The sequence below is a fragment of the Necator americanus genome, chromosome IV, assembly GCF_031761385.1.
Source record: "Necator americanus strain Aroian chromosome IV, whole genome shotgun sequence".
Taxonomy (NCBI): domain Eukaryota; kingdom Metazoa; phylum Nematoda; class Chromadorea; order Rhabditida; family Ancylostomatidae; genus Necator; species Necator americanus.
The window spans coordinates 30,896,344-30,920,441 of record NC_087374.1 but is presented as its reverse complement, the minus strand read 5'-3'; the positions used below and the strand labels follow the sequence as shown (position 1 = coordinate 30,920,441).

The window sequence follows — 24,098 nt, the reverse complement described above, 5'->3', positions numbered from 1 at the left end:
AGGAGTTCGCAGAGACTGGATAACCACTCACATTTTGGTACTGGAAGGCATGGGCTTCGGTCGCATTTGACTGTGACCAGTGCGCAGGTCTTGCGGGAGGAACAGGTGAAATCCTTAAAAAAGATCACATGACATTGGGAGTATGACTCCTTGATGAACACCATAAATAGAATTAGAAAATATTACAGTTATTAAAAAGTAAAAAAAAATTAAACTAAAAATTAGAACTAGAAAAATATTTTAAAAAACAACTATTTCCCACATCACATGGATTTCGGCATAAACAGACACCATCATGAGGACATCCATTCGCATCCAACTGTACACCGTAAGTGCAAGATGAGTGCGTGCAAGACACTGAGCAAATTTTCGGTCCTGAAAAGAAAAAATCCTCGACTGCGGGAATCACAACTACTTTCATTTTGAGTGGTTACGTTTGCATTGTGGTGTTTCGTGATCGTTAGCGGTTCTCGTTCCAATTAGTTCAACCCCTGAACTATCCACACACCAGCATTGCCTGAAATAAATAGTTGAATAAATAAACAAATAAATACTTTGTAATGTTTTCATAATATAAAGTGGCGTAAAATATGTTGCAACGCGTTGACGCGACGGCTTATCTGTGAACGCATCCGCTGATCTCTTCATACAGCGGAAGAGAAAAACTCCACAGACCAGTTTCTTTTCTATTTTATTCTCATTCATTGTTTTTCATGTTATTATGGAATGATGTAAAACGTATTGTAAATAGAATTTCAGAAAAAATCCCAACAAAGTTCTTTTTCACTAGTTTTATCGACTTTTTTTTTTGCTCCTAGGATCCCTCTATAATCTTAGTTTTTAAACAGGCAATTTCTTTTTCATTTTTTCTGTGTAAATAGGCACTACTGATGTGTGTTGTAAAATAATAGAAGTAAAATAAAATAAACATAGTCGAAATATCACTAAAATATTAAGATCCGTCCTAGAAGAATGCTAACCATGTACGGTTAAAAAAAAATAAAAACTTATTTTTACGTTCAATTCATAACATCCTGAATTATATTTGAATTTGAATTTGAATTTGAATTATATTTGAATATAATTCCATTCAGAATAGTGTTATACGTTTTTATTTTTTCTTTAATCTAACATATTTACGCACGTTTTTCAATCAAATTGAAAATTAGATCCAAGAATTTGGAGAACATGAGCGTTAGAACTGTGTAGCTAAAATATGAGAAGAAAAATAGAAAAGCGAAATAGAAAGAATAAAAACAAACTGTGGAGAACCTTGTTTTGAAATTGCATTGCATTTCACGGAATTCACCATTCGCTGAGCATTGAACAGGCGGTGGGAGATGAGGCCACTCCCTACTGAAAGCTGCTAACCGATGTAGACATGTGCTGGTGACCTACAATAAAAGACATTTTTAGGTTCAACCTTAGAAGTTTGGTAGAAAAAAAACGTTCAAAAATGCACAAATTGAGCATTTATGTGACAAATGTCGCAAGAAAAGACATATAATTTGCGCCAAATCTGTTCGAAAAGGTGAACGCGCCGGCTTCAACGCATAACTTTCCTCGGATTAACACAAAATTCTTCTCCTCAGCTGCAATTGACGGCACATCACGGTCACCCGGATATACATCCAGCGCCCTACTGTAGTTTGGTGTACAGATAATGTTTAAGGTCACTCAAAAATCTCCTAACCAGCGCCCCAGAGCCGCCTATTTCTTGGAGGTGCTGATCCACTAGACAAGAACACGTGTGACCAAGGACGTGTGAAAATAAGACAGATTTAAATAATAAGGTCAAAGTAGCTTATCATTCCTGGAGTTGAAGAAATTCGAAGTGAGATCTAACTTATTTTTTTCCCTGTCTACAGTTCCAGGTTTTTTTCTGATGATTTGCAAAAAAGTTGCTATAACATATAACAACAGCGCTCTTAGAAAAGGAAGAAGACTATAGAAATCTTTAAGAAAAAAAAAAGAATTTAAAATATCCTAATTCGTATTGCATGCACAGATAATTCTGATAGATTATTACCTAAGTGATTAATTCTTTTGTAAAACCATCACGGATTTTGGATTCCAACCAAAGTGAAAGAGAACCAGAGCTTGAAATTAGGTAGCAACCCTCCTCTTCACCTTCTACCTAAGAACCCCTTTCATTTTTTACTCATGAATCCCTTTCACTTTTCATCTTCTTTGCAGCACTTTACCCAGTGGCTACCTCAATTGTCATCGAGGTAGTTACAAAATCCACTCACCGTCGGTTCTACACATTTAGTTCCACAACTCGCTTTGCAACATTTCGAGAACGCTACACAATCAGCATCAGTGAGACATTCCTCACGACATCCAGGATTTAGCAATAAGGATGGACATGTGCCCACTTTCTGAGGAGCGGATATGGGGCCTAAACCAGAAATTTTCTATGAAGAAACTCCAAGCAGAAGTGCATTTACAAATTCACCAGGTTTCTGAAATGAACCCATGGTAGGCGGCGATCCGGCTGAATCAATCACAGCGACAGCAGAGTTGGGGAAGCCAGGTATGATGGGATGCTTCTGAATCCAGGGAAAATTTGACGAATTCGTCCACGTTATCACAATTTTGTGATTTAGGACTTAAGTGGCTTTTTTCGCTATCATTATTTTCCTTTATTTAACAATTTTTCAACTGGCGTTGATGCTGCGAAGTTTTTTTTTTTTACTAAAAAAAAAGGATTCAAGAAAAAAAAAGGATAACCTTCTGCGACTGCACAGGATTAATAGCGAAGGTACGCTGTGGATAAACGACAGGAACGTTAACAGCTTTCCAATCCACAGAAGAACTGGTTACCATTTTATCGGCAGGTTGGATTTGTGATCCATTATCAACAGACACCACCACCCTTGGGCTCTCCGTTGGAAGAATGTGAACCGTTGCCGGTGGCCCAGTGGGTGCCAACATTTTCCCTTCAACAAGGAAAAATTGAAATATTTAAGTGGTTCAGCATAAAATAGAATAGAAATAAATTTCCGAAAAAAAATCCAACCAACCAGTTTCAAATTGACAACTCGTACCGCATCCATTGAAGCAACACACTGATTTTATACAATCGGAAGGTCGACGACAACTAATAACACATGTGGAAGAATCCACGGGATTTGCAGTGATCGGAAAAGGTGGACACGAGATTGATGGTGGAGCTGGGGCTAAAACGCCAAATCACCATTTATTTCTTTATAAAATTGGAGAAAACCTTACTACAAAAGAAACGGCGGAGAATGACCTCATCAGAAATTTTCCAGAGGTATAATAGATAGACAAGGAGGGACGAAAGGCGTGAGAAGAAATTTCCAGAAAATTTACTCTTAGAAATTCAAACTAAACGTAGTTTCTAAAATGATTTCCTTGAGCTGTGGCCAAGATTGGTATTGATCGTCTTTATTAAACAACGGCTGAGGAGCATCTAGATGGACTCGCAAAATCTGAAACCTTCACCCCACTTGTAGTGCACCGTAGAATATTTCATCCAAACTCCGAAGTGGAGGTAGAAGTTCGTATATTATCCTACGAGTCCGAGATCACAGCATGCAGAACGCTAGAGACCTTTTGGATAACCGCCAAAAGTCCAAAAATGAACAAGAAGGATGAGTGCATTGCTATCACAAACGAGTTATCCCCATATCAAGACCAATGCGGGTTTTGATCTGCGGGGCGAGCCGTGAGGTCCCTATATAAAAGCCTTGTGACTCGTAGTTGTGGTACGTGGTGGTCTGCTGCGTTAACAACTCTAGCTAATGAGGTAAGCCCTAGCCAATGTGTTGATGTTTGAGTTTGCTTACCGTTTGGGTGGTTTCTGCAGGGTGATGAGGCGCTTGAGGGGATAAATCACTAATGGCTTTGAATTTCCAAGCTCTGACGAAGGCGATAACGCCGAAACGTTAGCCGTTGTTTGATCAAGACGATCAACATTTTTCTTGGCTACACCTCAACGAAATCATTTTAAAAACTACGTTTCAACATGCCGAGATTCAAAGACAGTCGAACAATACAATACTCAATACTGGGCAATACTCAAACTAAGCGCATTAGGATGAAACAAAAATAGAAGTTCCTTTTTTCGTTTTCGTTAGTTTTTCCTAGTTTTTTTTTCAAATCTTTTGACTCCTTACATCCTGAACGGGTAAAACAGCAAAAGAAACGAACTCACCGACACCACCACAACAGAAACCTCTCCCTTCGTACCCACTTTGGCTGCAAAAATATCCAGCAGGACAACTTTTCCCTCCACTGCATTCTACTAGAACTCCGCTATGCGTCAAGATGAGAGGTTCTCCGGATGGACAAGAATTTGGAATACCTAAAAACATTTTGTAGAAGAAAATATAAACAAGTTGTTACATACACACCTGAATTACACCACCGTTACTATGATCATGTAATTCGACCTTAGTTTTTTTTTTAAATTTTTGTTTTTGTTCTCTTTTTTTCTGTTGTTCTTGCATTGTTTTTCATCTGAAAACTCAGCAATGATGTTTCTAAAGCCTTTCTCTTCAACAGCCACCTCTTCAGCTTTCTTTTCCACCATTACTGTCATTTTTGTCAATACATGGATATAAAAATATTACTTTACAACATTTCAAATAAATGGTTTCAGCCACTAATTTCCTCCTTCTCGGATGTTTTTTTTTGCGAAACAACAACAAATGTCGAGATGTTCTAGGGAAGGGATAGGTAATAAGTGTGACGTAATATAATAATATAATAATAAATAAAAAGTAAAATAATAATAATATAGTGACAAAAAATAATAAATCCAGACCAGTGGAGGGTTTAAAGTACCATACATCGCGGAACAGCAGCACATTCTTTCGTGTAACATCGAGGCTCCACCATTCGGCACACAAATCCGGCTTGGCATTGCACCATATCGCAAGGAGTAACACAGTCACACAAGGAGCATCCATCGTTATCGGTGCGGAGCCTTAAAAAATTCACGCCACCTGCGGATGATTCCCCAAATTTGCTAAATACAAATGAAAATAAATAATCCTAGAAGAGAAAATGATATAAATTTGACGATGGAGCAAATTAATCCAACAAATTGTGAATTTTGGCAGTAGTCCCCTTTTTCTGGACATGTAAATTGAATAAGTCTAAAGAAATCTAAGCATGATGAAGGAAAACAATTGCTCATAATAACAATAATAAACGTAGTTCATTTTTGTTAGAATTTCCCGTAAAAAATCGGAATATTGAGGATATAATTGAAATTGAAAGAGTAGGAGGTTCTTACCCGAAAGGACAATGTTTGTTACACGCGCGCACCGGGCACGATCGTGGCAGTTTACAGTTCGGTTGCGTAGTGGATTTCGTTCCTAAAACAGTACACAACAATCATTTGAAGGAACTCAAAGCACAATTTCAGCAGTATCGAAAAGTGATCTCTGCAGTTCAAACGTTTCCATGTCAGGAAACCTCGGCATTTTTATGTTTATTTTTTCTAGTGGTGCCCTACGAGATTTTTTTTCCTACTTCACTACCTGTTTCCACCACCACTATTTCATTATCATTTAAAGTAGACCTTATGAATTTATAGGTTTATTAAAATTAAGTATGGTCAAAGACACTGGAACAGGGTAGTGTGGCACTTGACGGAATTAACGTAGTGTTGTTCCTATCGACCTCTATTTACCTTTATTTAGACCTCTAAAGATGGCAAAAAAAAATCAAGCAAATAAAGGTCCCATCTAAAAAAAAATGCTCAGGCACACTAGCAGATATCCCTTACCATTCAATCCGACCGATGATTGATCAAATATTTCCTGTGTCAACCTTAACCTTGCTTTTTTTCCGAAACTACATATTTTTTACATTTGCACTGCAACAAAGATATTTTCTCTTCAATATTTCCCTACTTATAGGAATATCAACGAAAATTATTTCAAAGAAAACAGAGCTTTTAAATCACCTGGTACTTCCTTTCCATGTTTGTCGACGCACCATTTTAGAGCATAGTGAGACTGGACCTGCAGATATTCGCCATTCGAGTCACAATCAGGCACGTGCGCACTATTGTCAAAAGAGTCTCGGATGGCTAGCGCGGCTAGTCGAGCGTGGATGCCTGGATGAAAAAAGGAGCATGGTTTGATTCCCTGGTTTGTGGTTACCCATATTGTTCCGAAGTGAAAATATTGGATAAATGATAAGGGGAAATAAAAATAACTCGAAATGTCCAGACGGTTTTATAGCTCCTGCTGTTGTCCCAACCTTCAATCAACCGTGTTTTCATTCGAAGCCCGTATAAAGGATAAAGTATAAAGTCACTGGCGTATCGATCCACTCAGGATGCACCAACACGTTTTACTGTAACTAGTAACCATTGAGTTTTTTTGGAACGCGTGTTGGCCTACACAATGACTTGTGGGAGCCAGCCGGTGATCAAGTCAGTGTTTTTATCCTCCCAGTCGAGTCTGGTGCCAATTTATCGACCCCGGAGGGATGAAAGGCTTGGTTAGCACTAGGGCCAATTCGAACCTCCGATTGATCGTGCAGGAAGCGGAACCTCTAACCGCTACACTACACCCGCCCGAATCCAGTATAGCCAATAAAAATCCGGAAAATCTCACAATGTGTGGTCACATCGGGAAGAACGCATCGACGAACACACCCGTCACTGCAGCATTTTCTAAGAGATGGGCAATCTGTATCCACGGAACACTCCGAATCCTTAGCTCTACAAAAAATCCATTTCAAATTATTATTTCTCCGAAAAAAAAGACTAAAATTGATAAAATAAAGAAAATTAACAGTAAAAATTATTATTTATCAGAAACAGATAGTCAAAAATGTCAAATGGATTCAGAAAAAATTCATTGAATGAAAATAAAAAAGAGAAAATACGAATTGAAGGGAATATTCTACCTTTGCACACAAAAAGCTCCCAAATGCTTTGTCTCTAAGCAATCTCCTACATGAATCGTTGGTGGAGGAGGTGCGGAAAATACTGGAAAAAGGCGTTAGTTGCATTTAGGTGGGAAAATAATACAAAAACGCATACCGGCAGCCACACATGACAATCCGCAACCGTTGAAACAACATTTTTGACCTGGAGCACACTGTTCATCCAGAAGACATTGCCGGGAGCAATCACCGTTGGACAAAATCCCCTGTGGGCACGTACCGGGTGACCAATGAGGTTCTGAATTTGGTGAGGGCAGGGTTACTTTTTTTCAGCTATCGCACAACAACACATCAGAGTTTCCGAGTCACCTTTTCCTGGACAACAAACTCCACGGTCATTTTTGTAATGGCTACAGTAAGCAGGAGCATTAGAGCCTGTAATGCATTTATTAATTCTGTAAGCATTTATTAATTAATCATTTATTAATTCTGTAAGCATTTATTAATTCTGAACCGTAAATATTGAGAGTTCTTTGGAATTTTCAATCATGGAGCACGAAATTGATGTTATAAACAGTAAATCGTTGCTATATTTTTAAAAGATGAGGCGATTTCTTCCATGCGGCTCATTTTTCGATTTTTTGAGTTCCTTGTTTCCTCGATAGGAATGTGAAATCTGGAACTAATTCAGGAAAAAGAGAGGCAACAAAACTTACCAACACATCCACTGTTATTAGTGCACTTAATATGTTGAGCTGTTGATGAATCTACCAATGGAGAGCCGCTGAGACATGGATTAACCACACATCTCGGAACCTACAATCAATAATCGATCGCTTCTCTTTTTTCTCAATGTGTTGGAATTTGTGGATTTTGGACGTGTGTATCTATTAAGTAATTGTTATTTTTCCAAGATTATCTATTGCTTTTCGTTTATCTTATTCACTTCATTGTTAATTATTCATAAATTTTATTAGTTTTATTATTATACATATATTTGGCAAAGCGACCGCATCCTCTGCTTCAATCCACGGGATCTCGCGGTCGTGAAGGAGTAAATAAAAAAAGAAAAAATAGTGGCATTAATGAATCTACTCCAATCTCGGGTATATTTCTCAGGAACACCACTTGAGAGTGAACCTTATGCTGAAAATTTTTCAAAAAAAAAAGACAAAAAAAGTAAATAGATAGAAAAGATGATAGAAAGGAATAGAAAAATATGTTGAAAAGATGACGTCTAGTGAATAAACGTCTACAAAACTTTTCTGTAATCATATTATTTCCTTACCAATGTGGACAGTTCCAGAAATGGGTACTAATACCCGGATGTTAGTCATTGTTCAGGCGAAGAGCAAAAAAAAAAGAAAATTGGATTTGGAGATGTCACCGATCCCAATAATCCTGGCTTTGCGCCCATAAAACGTAATTTTCCAAAAAAAAAAGTGTTTCCAAGTAACTACAATAATTTGTTAAATACTAAATATTAAAATTAAAAAATTAAAAACTAAATAAGAAATATTTCCAAGTAATTAATATGATGAATTAAATGATAGACTCACCTCTGGACAAGGTCCAGCGACACATTCTACAGGAGCAGGCACACAAACGGACGTGTCCGGACACACCACTCCCTGTAAACAAGACAACAAATAATCAGTAGATATTCATACTTGTAAAAAAAAAGTTGTAAAGCATTTATTTGTTGATATAAGAAGTGGCGCCAGTAAGAGTGGAAGAGATAGTAGGTCAATGATCCACGGTAGTCGGAGTCAAATCGACTCTACATTATATTAATTTTACATGACTCTTCCCTTCCAGAATACGGTAACACTTTTCTGGCTCTTCAAATCCAATTATTGGGTCATTGCAAATCTTTTTTCCCATTTTTTATATTTTGTATTCCACGGTTTGCAATGTGTTGTCTTTTGGGAGCTGCTGAATGGTAAACAGATACCTAGTCCTAACCCTAATTCTAAGATAATAGCAGCCAATCCTTACATAAAAACCTCCATGGAACTCCAGAAGCTGCAGTGCGCAAACAATGCCCAAAACGCCTTGAAACGCACGCTGCTTCATGACAACACGAGATTTTACACAATAAAAGTAACTCGGGGATTTCTAGACTACCGTAATCCACTCTCCCTATAGCCCACACCTAGCCCGATCCGAATATTGCCTTCTTCAGGCGCCAAAGCAGCATCTGCTCGGAAAAAAAATTAAACGCCTAGTTGACTTCAAAAACGTCCTCAACGGCCCCTTATCGTCGCAATCCCTCTCTTTCTGGAAGATGACCGCGGCCAGGTCTTGCTGATAACTATGTTAATTACACTGATAACTATGTTAATTACATTGTTGACCTTTGTTTTGTGCTAGTAAAATGGAAATTTTGAATTTTTTTCAAAAATGTGAGAAAGATATCCAAAGATTCAGTATTATTGCAATAATTCGAGCATGTGTGAGAGCGAGATGATATGAATTGGGGGGGGGGTGGGTGGTTGGAGGGTGGGGTGGGGACGGAGGGAAGAGGAGATTACAAATTTTGTGTGATTATTGTTGTTGTTCTATAGTTGTCATCACCTTTTTCATGCTGAAAGAAAAAGCATTCACGAAAAATCAGGAAAATATCAAACGTATTATCGTTTCCCAACCTCTTTTTGATTTTTTAATTATTGATTTTGGAAGAAAAAAAAAGAATGGAATTGACGAATCCGAAAAATGCCGTTATCTACAAAACTTATTAGATTGTACGACTATTAGGTAGTTAAAATAAACTGTCTTGTGTCAACTGCTACGTTTTCTTTTTTTTTAAATTCCTTCCTTTCCCTGACTAATCCAGAATTTCAATTTCTTGTTGAAAAAATAAATATACACTGACATCACATGGACTACTGCATTCACACTTGTCACAACCATTCGAATCTTTCCTGAGACCAAATTTGCAGAAAATATCATGCGTACAAAGTGGAATCGGACATTTACGAGGAGCTGAAAAGGTGAGCATTAAAAAAACATTTGAAAAAATGCTTAAAATAAGAATTATTCAATATAAAAGGTAGTAAAGTTAGGAGAATTCCCTACAACGACAGTTCGGTGCAATATCATCGGATATACGAGTGCCTTCCACCTCAACACCGTACTGATTCACACACCAACAATAGTCAGAATCGCATTGAACTTCCTCGAAAGAGCCATCTGTAAATGATTTACATATCATTGAAGGGATAAATCCACTTCATCTGCTCCATCTGGGAAATATTTATTTGTTTATTTGAAAACACTCATAAGTGTACCACAAAACACAAAAAAAGAAAGAAACAGGAATGGAATCACTAGAATTTCGTTTGATTTTCATACAGTAAAGTGGTCCTTTTTTTGTACATTATATGGTGGTTTGACAGATGATTCTCTTCCCTCAAAAGTTAAGAAATTCTCACGGCCAAAATCCTTTTCCCAAACTCAGGATGCTACAGTAGAACAACAGTTACCAGAGTTTGGGTGACAACATAACCCACAACGGACCAGCCCGTCCGGGGGCCTTGAACCAAAGGGTGCGGGGACTTCAAGCGGATGGGCTCACTGACTTTGCTATCCTCGAACGGCTAACCACCACTAGGGAAGAATAAGGAACAATTATAGGGACGAACATAGAACAAAGGTACAAAGTGCAAAGCGTAACGTGTCTGACGTAAGCGACCCGCTTGGATTGCGCCGCCATGTTCACTTCAATTCAGAATCGTTTGAGGTTTTACGAACGCGAGTCTAGCCCAAATAATGGCTTGAGGGGCTGGCAAATGTACCAGGTAAGTGTTTTTACCTCGCATACGAGTCTGGTACCAATTTATCAACGTCTGAAAGACAGAAGGCTTCATATGCACTAGAGCGGAATCGAACCTAGTGCCGACAGCGGAACCTCTTACCGACTGCGCCACACACGCCCAAAAGGTTAGGTTCCGGCGAGATTCGAACTCGCGTTACTGGATTCAAAGTCCAGAGTGTTGACCGCTACACTACGGAACCACATCAGCTAGAATGCGCCTTTACCTTTTACTTTAGTCATGTAGCCACAGTCGGAACTTCTTACCGACTGCGCCCCACCGTCCGAAAAAGAGCATATCCAAGCAGAATTTCGGCTAACTAGCTACTGTCATAAAACAACAGAAAGAAAAAAATCAAATTAAAACGGTGAGCAAAAAAAAACAGGGATCAATCCAATGCTTATGGTAATCCTTACTAAAGAAGGAGCTCAGTTACCTGGTCTACATTGAATTCTCGTTGCTTGTCCGATCATCTGTAAGGCGGCCTTAGCTTGCATACATGCACTGTTATTTTCCGGATACAAGCATTTTTTCGTGCATCCATCAGAGCAGCATTTTTGCACACCTGCACAATCTTCGTCGGACCCGCATTGATTAACTTGTCTTAATAGTAGATATTCATATAGTGGGAATAGTAGGATATGTATGTGAAAAGATGCAGATGCTCACGAGTGGTCGCGACATTGCCTCTCGTCGAAATAAGGACAGACTCCTGGCTTGACTAATTCCTGCTTCCTGCCTTCACCAGTCTCCACCATACCACTCACGAAAACTTCTAGAAGCAATTTTCATTGGTAAGTAAGCATCAGCTATTCATTGTTTGTAGTCAGAGTTTTTTCTATAAAAGTTGGAACAAATAAATAAAATGCTGACGGATTCTTGGAAACAAAACTGGAAAAATTCTGGCACATATTCTTTGTGTGGTTAGCAGCACCGAGACATAAAATGGGCTCTTACTAAAGTGAGGCATCATATGTTCCCAGAGAACCAAGAGAGTTTAAATTAAAAGCGGTGCATCACAAAATTGGCAATGTTGGACTTTTCCCACAAGTGGAGCGCTGGAGTGATCATGTTTTCTGGATTAGGGAGAATTGGGCGTCACTAGATTCTAAGCAGTGAACTACACCAAAAACTAATTAAAACCGTCCAGCTGAAAGGCGTGTGAAACAGCCGTGAGTGTCCCGTCTACCGACGATGCAACTTATTACGCGATAAAGAGCAAGTTACTTTGTGCAACGTCCGCAATGTAACTAATGTAGTTCAAATAAGCGACAAAAGCTGCCACTACAGTATCGCAGACGCTTCGCGGATTGCCATTGTTTCTTGGAGCGCGTAATAAGTTGCATCGTAGGAGAGTCTAAGTCACACAGCCACATCGAAAACTCTTTCACACGCCTTCTTCTGGATTTATAGGTGGCATTAAGCGGGATACTGCTTGTAGTCGTAAAATGGACCTCTACCCGTTTTTAATCGTGGAAAGATCCCAACATCGTCAATGTTTGTGATTCACTTCCCTTAACTGGATTTAATTGAACAATACCATCAGCCATATTTCTTTTTTTTTTCTGGAAGTAATCCACGGACTAGCATAAAACTAAACGAATCAGAGGTCGGAAGGTGAAAAGTACCATTAGGATCTAAGCTTCTTTCAGAAAATTAAATTAACAAAATAAATATAGGGAGATAAGTCTGAGAATGGGCCGGTATTCATTAGAAAATTAGTATAAGTGAGGAATTGGAAATAATAGTAATATTAACTGGTTGGTAATATTAATTCATAAGTAAGAAAACGATCGAAAATAAATGATGCGAGGGGTGGAAAAGAAGAAATGGATCCAGAAGGATCTGTAAAAAAAATATGAACGTCAAGAAACATCTGGAAGGTGTTGATGAGTCGTGACAATAAAAGAGCAATAACAAGCAGAGGAGTAATGTTTGAAAAAAATTTGTTCAAATAAAAAAAAACGTTTATAAAGTAAAAGTGATGCAAATTTTGCAAATCGGTTGACATTGTTTATGTTTACTAACCCTTGCAGCGCATCCCGCACCCGTCATAACAACACTTCTCGGTTCCTGCACAATCGTCGTCTGCTCGACAGTCGAATCGGCAGACGCCAGCTCTATCCAGTAGCGGTGCGACCGCAGGACATATACCATTATGAACGTGGCGAGAAGGAGACGGACAACAGATACCAGACGAAGAAAACCCGACCTAGAAAGTAATAGAAAAAATAGAAAATATGTCAAACAGTGAAACGAAGTGATGGAAAAATTGGGGAAAAAACCGCTTAAGCTACGGAATTCTTACCTGATGACACCAAAAATTTGACGGACATTGATCATCAGCACTACATGTTTCCACAACTCCCACAGGAGAAATATGCGGTTCTCCACGAGGACAAAGATTCAGCACACCTAAAAATGGAGAGAATTTTTACAAAAACCCCAATCCCAAGGATTCAACAACTGATATCACTATGGAAATCCCGAAATTTTACTACTACTTTACGATTATCTTATTTTAGTTATTATTTCATATTATTAAGAAATTAAACTGTTGAAAAAAAAACTGTCACGACATGTGCTTCTTTAATATTATAGCTATGGTTTCTCGGTTAATTTTACTATATGGTAATTTTTAACACCACCTAGCAAGATTGACCATGAAAACTAGTGCGTAGTTTCGGAACTGATTGGAAAAAACGGAAAGATTCCTCTTTTCTAACTCATGTGAAAAAAAATCCAGTTCGTACGGTCCAAACGTTTTGATCTGTAGTGCAACTTTGCGTGCGCGATTTGCGTACGTTGAGGCGGCGCGGATGACATTTATAATTTTGCTGCAGTTAATAGTTGCTCTCCGAACTAAGGAAGGTATTAAAGGGAGAATTAATGGAATGGTGAGAGAATCCACGGAAAAAGCTAGAGGTAGAATTGTGAAACAAAGGCGTGGAAGACCCGGTTCTTCCCTATTAAATCGGTTGCAACGCGCCATCATTGCGCAAGCGCTGCATCCACTTGCGAACGGTCGAAGATCAGTGATGTCTTCTCACCACCCTTTCACTCACTATTCATATGAAAATAAAATAAAATAGGTGCTGAGGGGGCCGGAAGTGCGCATAGAAAAGCGTTCTAACGTGCCTTGTAGGAAATAAAGCGGTTCCCACCCCGTTTTTGTTAGCACAAATAGGAGGGGGTGAGCACCCCTGATCCCGCAATCTGCAACCCTATCTCTAACTTCCCCGCGGATTCCCTCAACACGTCAGATTTGCGGTGTAGTACCTTTAAGGGAAAGTCCCACGACGGAAGCGACTACTGTGGATCCGTTAGAAGCGCAATGGAAAGTATTACGATGATCTCATATTTTTATTATTCATTTCGATGTACGTATGTTTGTAAGTTTAGACGTGTTTCTAACAACGCATAAAATGTCATAGAATAAAAAAATAAAAATAAAATAATAAATAATAATATAACAATAAAGAATAAATAAAATGGAAAAAAAAACTCACATCTTGGCTGCGGTGGGCAGTTCTCCGTTTGGAAACAACTTACTGCTGCCATAATGCAGAAACTTCCTTGCGGGCATTTTACCTGAATGTTGCAAAGGTTTTTTCTCCGCATTTGACATGAAACGTGGCTAAGATCGCGATAAATCCTCATAAGTACTCCATGCTCGTCTTTTCATGGAGTACTCATAATGGAGTTGTAGCAAGGAAGAAGAAAGAGAAATACAGGAATGAGATACAAGAAAAAACACAATGGGGGTAAATTTTTACTTTACGGAGTAACAAATGCACGGCTAACCTCTGCACAAGGATTCTTACATCTGCACGATGGACATCCGTTCGGCTCCTTTTCGAAATCATAGGGGCAAGCGGTACGGCAAATCATTTCAGGACAGGCGTTTGCAGCTTAGAAAAATTTGATCAGTGCGGTAACACATGGAAATTCCGGGTGAATCCTCACTTTTGCAGTTGGGAGCATCGTTCGAGGTACGTGTCCCGGTTACCTCCTCACCATTTCCTATATCCACACAGAAGCATCCATCATCGTCGCACTAAAGATATAAAGAAGATTTTTATCACCAACTAGTAACACATTCCTTTTCCTCTTAAGAAAATTCGTCCTCGATCTTCTTGAAAGAAAAAAAAAATGAAACAAGGTGAGCCAACGATATTCTATTGGTAATTTATTTTTGCTGTTCCAGTTTTTCCTCAGTGCTTTTTTCCGCTTTTCTGCTGTTTTTGCTGTTTTTTTTTGTTGTTGTTAAAGGCTGTTCGTTCGTACCTGGATAGGTTCAAACTTTCCCGCACGATCGCATCGTTTTGCTTTTCGTATCTGATACAGCTCGGTGGTTAAGGCGAAGTGAAAGCAAGCTGAAAGCAGGAACGGATTAAGTTTAAAAACTCTGTCGCCAATAAATCAATCATAACATATTTTTGGAAAAAAATTCTCCAAATTTTATTTTCAAGTCATTTCATAGTTGGTGAAATCCCGCGTATGGCGCCATATTCGCGTGGACACAGCGTGGTCGGTGCAGTTGCGTAAGCAACCGTCCCCGAAGCGGTGCGGTGAGACGTAGAGGTTGTGCTCGGAGAGGATCTCTCGTTTTTGCTTTGACAGATTTTTTTTGCTTTATTCTACCGATGTTGCATAAATAGTTGTACAAACGGAATTATAATCGAGTATTTTTTCCAAATTTTATTTTTTAATTTTGCTACGTATTTATTAATTAATCTCTTATACATTCTATCTCTTAAATTTAGTCAATGAAAAAACGAGTAGTTCAACCGCGACAGAGATTCTCGTTAATTCGATTCTAGATTTATTACCACCATCTCACCACCGTTACTGCGTGGCCTGCCGTGCTAGGAATTATTTTCCTGGATTTTTTTTCCTACTTACGAGTTGTTCGAACTGGATAGAGGCACTGGGTGGAACATCCGATACGACAACAACGTTTCAAGCCAGCACAATCCTCGTCCGATTCGCAAGCGGACGAACAGTTTGTCAACTTCTCCAGAAGTGATTTTTCAACCGATGATGGACAATCGGCGCTAAGAGACGATAACATGCCTGAAAGTTCCCTATGAAAAGCTGACACACCATCTAATCAATAATTGCTGATAACCTTCGTTTATAATAGCAAAAAAATATATTTGGGAGTGATATTATAGATAAGTTATCCACCTTTATTGTGACGTGCAACATCTGCCGGTTTGAATAGAACTTTTCGCTGCGGTACGATCGACTTCAATGGTTGTCCTGGAGCTTGGAGTGGATAGCATGTGAGGCCACATCCATCAAAACAGCATTTTCCTGAGAAAAACGATTTCTCTAAGAAAACAAAATGAGCCTCAACGTAGTCAAAATTGGTGGCAGCTATTTAAAAGCAGTCTATGATGTTTATCAAAATGTTGAGATGAGACCGCACGCAAAAATCATGCGGAACTTAAAGGCATCACCCCACGAATCTGGCGTGGTATGGATTTCCGAGAACCAAACAACATACGGGGGCGTAGATTGCAGAAACGGGTGGGATCTCGGTCATCTCTACTTGCATCACTGTAAAGAGACAGCTTCAGAAAGGGTTTCTATACGTCTCGGTCGCAGCGCGTCACCTTTATCCCCCGCACCCGCCTGCGATTGGGGAATAGGAATGAGTTGCTTATCGGGGCGTCCGAATGGATTTTCGACGAATCCCAGGCGGTGGCGGAGCGCAAGGGTGGCGCGTTGCAATAGAGGACATAGTAAGGAACTGCATTCCGAAGCCGTCTGTTTACAGTGATGCTGGGAGAGATGAGCGAGATCCCACTCGATTTTACAATCCACGCCCCCGTAAAGTCTTTGGCCCTCGGAAATCCATACCACGTCAGATTCGTGGGGTGATGTTTAATCCAGTAGGAATTAGTGAATACGAAAAGGAGTTACAGTCGGGTCAAAACGACCTGGACCTTGGTTTAGCTGCCTAAAGTGGCTCTGCTCGAAGTGATGCGGTGGAGCGCAGCGGTTAAGATCGCAGGGGACCCCTGCTAGCATCACTCATCATGGTCCTACCATGATGAGTGATCCGAGCCATTAGCTTCTTCGCAGAACTTCGAGCGTAGCCGCCTACAAAACGCCAAATGGGTTCAACCGAGTGGATGCAACGCGTTTTCTCTGACACTCGGATTTTTCTTCACATGAAACGCAATCCTTTCCCTCTTTCCCCTGTCTCAGTCGAATCGCGCCTAGTTGAACACTCAGTTGAACACCTTCGACGCCTACTTCGACAGAAGATGAAGCTCCCCTAAAACACTTCAGACACGAACAAATACGGATACACCAAGTAGACTATGTAAACAGATTGCAACAAGCTTACGGTATGCACACCTACGGTTGTCTACATCAATTTTGAATTGTAGTTGAAACCAAATAAAATACGGGAAATTGATGATGTTCATAAAATCTACCCTAGATAATTGTGAATTAAGCTTGCTCCACAACACTGTTATTTTTTTGTGGCATACCGTAAACCTATATACTTTAGCATCAGTGATACCTAAGTACCCTAAATAATTAGATCATTTGGTAATCAATAGGAAAAAGCTGTCTATTGAATACAATTGGCTTTACAACTCTATTATTACTTATTTTTAACATCTATGTCACCGATCGATACGATGGAAAAGAGATTCTCCTTCCTCACGAGGTTAGGAGAAGCTGTGCGAACGAACCTGTCCAGAGAAAGGACATTCCTGACAAAAACAGTTAATGCAAGCAATTTTTAGCCACCACAGAAAAATGTGGTAATTATGTGTATTTTCCTATGCTGCGAGCGAAGCTATTAAGGGAAAATGAAAGAAATATTCCAGAAATTTCAGAAGTTTTAGAAACTTTTTCCACCTTATTTAAACCATTACCATTTGGGCAATCATGATCCGTGCTACATGTGGAAGAACATCGGCCATCTTTCAACGGCATTACAGCTGGACATTCGGCTCGTTTAGGGATTTTTGGACCATTGCAACAGAATCCGAGACCATTGTAGCCGATCTAAATTTGAAAAAATAAGGTATAAATAAACCAGTAAAAATAAAATAAAATGATTAAATAAATAAAATTATGGCAAAATTAGATTTTGTAGGTTTTATTCTTGCGATTTAAAAAAATAAATGTGGCATTTTTTGTTTATATTTTTATTGTTATTGCTCATTGTTCCTTCATGTTGCAATCTGTTTACACTATTTTAATCGTTGTTCTTGGTTAATTTTTCCTTCCCATAGCATTCTTTTTGTTTCTTAAGTCTATTTTTTTTTTTCAAAAATGTCGCTGATAGCCATTTCTAAAATATGTCGCCTCGTTTGTTTACACAATAAACAGTAACAACAATGAAAATACAAGGAAGAACAAGCTGGAAGCTCCTCTCCGCTCCCAACACAAACTTCACCCCCCTACCTCCCCTGCTCTCCCTCCTTCCTGTCCCAGAACTTCTTGTTTTCTTTTCCAGAACACATCGTTCTGAGTTTAATGGAATGTTCGTTGCGATTGTCGTCGAATTGTCGCACAATCCCTGCCGTCGCCGTTGCCCAGACATGTAGGTGGACATAATTTGTGCACGAACAGTGCGATGTGCTTTGCTTCGCTAGGACCGGACTATCCACACTCACTGCACCTCCAACAATTACGATCATAATTGGCGCGGTTGACTCGTCGAAACATTGCGACAACACTGGGAAAAAAGTTTTTTTTTTTAAATGTGCAGCTTCTTATTTTGGAAGAAAATCGTTTTATGGATGAGCAGTTGGATTTGATGGATGTTGCTGTTCTATTAAGGAAATATACGACGCTTCAAACCCAACGGTCAGGCGCTCTTCCCATACCGAACCCTTGATGGAATTTTTTTACAAATCCATGAAACAGACTTGGATAAGGTGCTCGAAAAATTCTTTGTAATGTTGTTCGGATAGTTCTTGTAAATCCAATGGGTGTAGTTGTCGGTGTAGGCCAACACAGTAACTGCAAACGTCTTCACGAAAGCATAAGGCAAGAAAAAATAAAAGCTCACCTTTAAAAAACAATTGAACAAGACATTTTCCATCAGAAATCAATAAATACTAGAGCGGACAGTAATTGTTTTAATTGGCCAATTACTCGTAAAATGTAATACTTGCAACTGGTTAATGTTGATTTGTTTGATAAACTGTTTTTCTTCTTCTTTAAACTCCTTTTTGTTGAAATATTACAAACAACAACAGGAACCAAGCTACCCCTTTATTACTAGGATTTGTTCTTCTGATAGGAGATTATATAGATATAGATTATAGATTATATATTTTTCTGACTGCACTATTTGTGCGTAATACCCTGTATACTCATTGTCTCCAAAGTTTTCATTTTCCCGAAAATTACTTCTGGAATTGAGACGAGGTGAGGTTCTTCTTTTCAGGGAATGCATCTTACTCACTTCGGACAGTTTTAAAACTGTTGAAGGATCTAGGATAAAATGCCTGGCGTTAATCATTCCGCTTGTGATCCGCCAATGCAATGCCGGTACTAATTTATCGACTTCGTAGAGACTTCGACGTGGCACTAGAGCGGTCTCGAACCACAACTATCATCTATCGATGGTGCAGACACAGTGAAACCTCTTACCAACTGCGCTATATCCACTTTTGGAATTGTTGCGAGATTACTTCTTCGGCCTTCCGCAAAAGCTATTTATGTCACAGTTTTCTTTCTCTCTGCCTGTGTTTCCAGTGACAATTAGGGGCCAGCGTTTTGATCTACGTAGCCAGACGACAGGCCTCTTTACTTTCTAAAAAACTTCGCCAACTAGCTTAGACATGTTTAATCCTATTAGATACGTTCCCAATCCTCCGAAGAAAAATTTGCATGTTTTAATGAGGAAAACGAGCATCATTACGTCATGGAAAAAAAGAAGCGTAGCCGGTCGGAAACGTTGAAATGCGAATTATGAGTTGGGATGAGTAAGAAACCGACTTTTATTTTGAAGAAATCCGAATTCTAGCATACGGTACACAATGCATATTTTCCCTTTGCATTCGTCCTCCAGAAATCACATCATGTAGAATAAGAAGTGTGTAATTATGACTTTGTGTAACGACTCTGAAGAAAAAAAAAAGAAAAGAAAGAAAACCAATAGACCTTGTGGCACCAATGATCGTGAGTACATTGATCGGAAGTCGCACATAGCGCTGTGACACCATTATGAAGAGTCATTGGTGGACCGCTTGGGCATGGATTGATGAGACCTGAGAGGAAATGTAGGAAGAGTTCATAAGGTACGAAAGAAAACAGCGAAAGAATAATGAATTCCCTAGTGAGTTAGTGACTAGTTAAGAACACTTGAGAGTTCTTGAAACTGTATAAAGGGTCCTAAGCTTTAATAGGATCCTTACATCGTGGAACAGGGAGACATGGTGGATGTGAACAATCCGGTTCAATCAATTGACAAGTGTCTGCTCCGTTACTGCATCTAAAAATAAAAATACTTAAGCTTCAAAGAAACTTCATCCACCAGGATAAGAGCAGAACATTGCTGCAGTAAAACGGAAACTTGTACATAAGTGATGGAGTTCATGATTTCCATTTCGATTTTACAATTTTTAATGGCCACCTATTCAAACTACGGCTAGTATGAATGTAGAAAATTAGAAGAATATCATCTACCGAATAGCAAACATACGGGAAATAAACAGAGTATTTACTAATGAATTAATTATTTTGTTTATTCGTCCATTCATTCTTCCACCTCATATCCGTAGTGTTTAATATCTAACACTTTAATTTATTTGTCTACTCAGTCAGGCATCCTTCTGGTTGACAAGTCTTATTTACGTATCCATCCTGTTATTTGCTTGCTTATTTATTTAATTATTCATCCATACATCCGTTTATTCATTCACTCAGTAGGTCATTCATTCATTCACCCAATGGGTCATTCATTCATTCACTCTTTATTCCACTCGTTCATTTATTCGTATTCAGTCATTCATGAACACTCAAAGACGCAGCGTGGAAATACACAACAATGGAATCCAAACCCAACATGAAGTGTAGTTTGATAACGACAACAACGGAAACATAAATAGACATCAGGCGAACAAAAAAAAAGAAGCATATTGCTGGATGCAACGAAATAGATAGAATTAACAAAAGGACAGTTTTTCCAAGTGAGGATGTGGGAAGATAATGAAAAATGTTGAGAAATCGATCAATGAATGAGCACACTAGCTAGCAGAACAGTTTTAAAGTCTGGAATTGTTCGTAATTCTAGGTTCTAAATTTGTACACATTTATAAAGAGGTTCAAGAGCTGTTCACCGCAATCAGTGGTGCGATCGACAGCTACGATCAACTCAAGTATGATTTGACTTTTGACCAACTTTCATTCAACCTTTAATTCTGTTTTCTTCACTGAATTTTATTCTTCTCGATCATAGAAATGCACAGAAGTTTTGTCCATCCAACATTTGCTTTGTTGGATGCAATAATTCCGAAAACTTCATGGACAATTGACGACGATGATTGATTCTGAGGACAATACGTAGAGACATACAAAAGGCCCAGTAAAACCGCTCTACAATTTTAGAAACACTTGTTTCGAAAAAAACGAAAATTTGACTGTTCTCGTAAAATTATTATTTAGAAAATGTATTGTTATGGTAGGGGCGGGTGTGGCGCAGTCGGTTAGAGGTCCGTTGTAGACACACGGTCGAGGGTTCGAAACCGTCCTAGTGCAAACCAATCCTTTCATCCCTCCGGGGTCGATAAATTGGTACCAGACTTGTCTGGGAGGATATTTGATCATTGGCTTATATTATATTATATAGTATTTTTTATTTCATATCTAACCCTTTAATTTATTCATTTACTCACTTATCCCTCTGGTTGAAAAGTCTTATTTACTTATCCATCCTCTTATTTGCTTGCTTATTTATTTATTTATTTATTCGTTCATTCATTCACTCAGTAGCTCATTCATTGATTTACTCAGTAGGTAATTCATTCATTCACTTGCTATCTCCTCCGTCCATTCATTCGTATTCAGTTATTCATAAACATTCAGAGATGCGCCTTGAAATACACAACAAGGGAATCCAAACCCAACATGAAGTGTAGTTTGATAACGACAACAACGGAAACATAAATAGACATCAGGCGAACAAAAAAAAAGAAGCATATTGCTGGATGCAACGAAATAGATAGAATTAACAAAAGGACAGTTTTTCCAAGTGAGGATGTGGGAAGATAATGAAAAATGTTGAGAAATCGATCAATGAATGAGCACACTAGCTAGCAGAACAGTTTTAAAGTCTGGAATTGTTCGTAATTCTAGGTTCTAAATTTGTACACATTTATAAAGAGGTTCAAGAGCTGTTCACCGCAATCAGTGGTGCGATCGACAGCTACGATCAACTCAAGTATGATTTGACTTTTGACCAACTTTCATTCAACCTTTAATTCTGTTTTCTTCACTGAATTTTATTCTTCTCGATCATAGAAATGCACAGAAGTTTTGTCCATCCAACATTTGCTTTGTTGGATGCAATAATTCCGAAAACTTCATGGACAATTGACGACGATGATTGATTCTGAGGACAATACGTAGAGACATACAAAAGGCCCAGTAAAACCGCTCTACAATTTTAGAAACACTTGTTTCGAAAAAAACGAAAATTTGACTGTTCTCGTAAAATTATTATTTAGAAAATGTATTGTTATGGTAGGGGCGGGTGTGGCGCAGTCGGTTAGAGGTCCGTTGTAGACACACGGTCGAGGGTTCGAAACCGTCCTAGTGCAAACCAATCCTTTCATCCCTCCGGGGTCGATAAATTGGTACCAGACTTGTCTGGGAGGATAAAAACACTGACTTGATCATCGGCTGGCTCCCGCAAGTCATTGTATAGGCCAACACGCGTTCCAAAACCTCAATGATTACGAATTCGAGTAAAACGCGTTGGCGCATCCCGAGTGGATTGATACGCCAGTGACTTTATCCTTTATCCTTTTATTGTTATGGTATAAGAAGCTTTCCGAATAGAAATTCAAATGGGGTAAGCTTAGGGCTCAATACTCAAATCTCACCCACAAAATATTCCGGTTTATCAGTAATTTGTAATTGAAATTGAAAATGAAGTTGTAATAAAAATTGAACAGTCTTTTTAAACCGATTGAATTCCTCAAGAGAAGCAAGAATCGATTTTTAAATTGATTGACTGACCGCACATCTTCGCAAATATCCTTGCATTCGCAACTTGGATCTGGACAACCGAATACGGTCATCTTCAAACCATGTGGACATTGTTTCGAACATTTTACACCACAAAGACGGAGCTCTGAAAACACTGCGTTGTAGTTTTTAAAATATAAAATTACGTAGAGCACTATAACAAAAATAGAATTTTATACTACCATCAAACGACTATAGTGTCACAATGAGAATCGTATGGACGGACCCGGGGGACAAGAGGACAACTGAACTGAATCGAGGTAGGTGGCGTCCTCCTAACCTCACACCTCACATTCGAAAAAATAAAACAAGCAGATTTTTATACTGAATGCATGTAAATAACCTAGCAACTCATGCGCGAGTTCTTCGAAGAAGAACTTGCTCGACCACGCATTTTTTTCACATCCCGAGGTTTCTGGATCCGACGATAGGTCATGAAGCCGTCGGTTTTTAAATATGGTTCATTTTATTAAATAAATGTGTGTTGCACTATATACTTGTTTTCAAAAAAATGAAGCAATTAAATTATGAACATATTCGAGTACGTGAGCAAGAAAACTATGTTAATTATTTCCGTCACTTTTGAACTATTATTTCTTGGTTAAATTGAAGGCGCGCAGATCCCACTTAACCTCAAAACCTAATAAATGATGCACATAAACTTCAAGAAAACCGTAGAAATTTGTATCTTTGGGTAGTTTGTCCTATTTCTCTTTTAAAAATTGGTGCATTTGAAGATCGAAAGAGAGGAGAGTTTTGAATGATGCCTCCTTTCAGCGAGTTAAATCTCTCACCATCGGCATAAATGAAATCTCATCATCAACATAAAAAGAGAGGGCTTAGACTTAGAGATTGAGGGAAATACGGCTTCTTTCTCGGCTCTTGCATTTTGTATTTACAACTGGAGACAAATTTTAGTCACATTCTTTCCAAAATCTCTGCAAGTTACATTAATCCACAGTTGGTCAGCCATGGCAGGCGTCAGTCCACTCTCGCACTTCGGTAAGTCACACAAATTCCTTCCTGTTTATTGTTGAACGTTCCGTAGGTGACATAATGCCCGACTAAGCCTGTCGCGACGTTCGGCAAATAAAGGACATCGGTAAGCGAGGAGACAAAACGGTGACACTGTTACGTTCCTATCATCCATAAAAATATATAAAAATGTATTGA

At 38.8% G+C, this 24,098-nt stretch overlaps 1 protein-coding gene across 3 annotated transcripts in view; it reads right to left on the bottom strand.

The window, feature by feature from the left end:
• Positions 1 to 24,098, bottom strand: part of RB195_003304 (uncharacterized protein) — a gene marked incomplete at both ends in the record, with an annotated part of 40,187 nt that overhangs the window by 9,910 nt on the left and 6,179 nt on the right. Inside the window, 34 exons of one of the 3 annotated variants that reach the window (XM_064200904.1) lie at positions 32 to 113; positions 263 to 375; positions 435 to 517; positions 1,273 to 1,394; positions 2,253 to 2,401; positions 2,459 to 2,552; positions 2,734 to 2,942; positions 3,027 to 3,182; positions 4,184 to 4,333; positions 4,821 to 4,957; positions 5,270 to 5,351; positions 5,945 to 6,097; positions 6,603 to 6,709; positions 6,898 to 6,979; positions 7,034 to 7,174; positions 7,246 to 7,311; positions 7,593 to 7,692; positions 8,436 to 8,507; positions 9,752 to 9,861; positions 9,955 to 10,068; positions 11,128 to 11,294; positions 11,361 to 11,466; positions 12,720 to 12,903; positions 13,000 to 13,106; positions 14,201 to 14,282; positions 14,496 to 14,602; positions 14,658 to 14,748; positions 14,979 to 15,067; positions 15,597 to 15,767; positions 15,882 to 16,010; positions 17,594 to 17,726; positions 19,839 to 19,945; positions 20,093 to 20,169; positions 22,917 to 23,031. In XM_064200904.1, coding sequence (XP_064056783.1) covers positions 32 to 113; positions 263 to 375; positions 435 to 517; positions 1,273 to 1,394; positions 2,253 to 2,401; positions 2,459 to 2,552; positions 2,734 to 2,942; positions 3,027 to 3,182; positions 4,184 to 4,333; positions 4,821 to 4,957; positions 5,270 to 5,351; positions 5,945 to 6,097; positions 6,603 to 6,709; positions 6,898 to 6,979; positions 7,034 to 7,174; positions 7,246 to 7,311; positions 7,593 to 7,692; positions 8,436 to 8,507; positions 9,752 to 9,861; positions 9,955 to 10,068; positions 11,128 to 11,294; positions 11,361 to 11,466; positions 12,720 to 12,903; positions 13,000 to 13,106; positions 14,201 to 14,282; positions 14,496 to 14,602; positions 14,658 to 14,748; positions 14,979 to 15,067; positions 15,597 to 15,767; positions 15,882 to 16,010; positions 17,594 to 17,726; positions 19,839 to 19,945; positions 20,093 to 20,169; positions 22,917 to 23,031 — 3,987 coding nt within the window. Of the gene's footprint in view, positions 1 to 31; positions 114 to 262; positions 376 to 434; positions 518 to 1,144; positions 1,210 to 1,272; positions 1,395 to 2,252; positions 2,402 to 2,458; positions 2,553 to 2,733; positions 2,943 to 3,026; positions 3,183 to 4,183; positions 4,334 to 4,820; positions 5,000 to 5,269; positions 5,352 to 5,944; positions 6,098 to 6,602; positions 6,710 to 6,897; positions 6,980 to 7,033; positions 7,175 to 7,245; positions 7,312 to 7,592; positions 7,693 to 8,435; positions 8,508 to 9,751; positions 9,862 to 9,954; positions 10,069 to 11,127; positions 11,295 to 11,360; positions 11,467 to 12,719; positions 12,904 to 12,999; positions 13,107 to 14,200; positions 14,283 to 14,495; positions 14,603 to 14,657; positions 14,749 to 14,978; positions 15,068 to 15,596; positions 15,768 to 15,881; positions 16,011 to 17,593; positions 17,727 to 19,838; positions 19,946 to 20,092; positions 20,170 to 22,916; positions 23,032 to 24,098 lie in introns of all 3 variants that reach the window. The other 2 variants (XM_064200903.1, XM_064200902.1) reach the window with 2 other exon arrangements.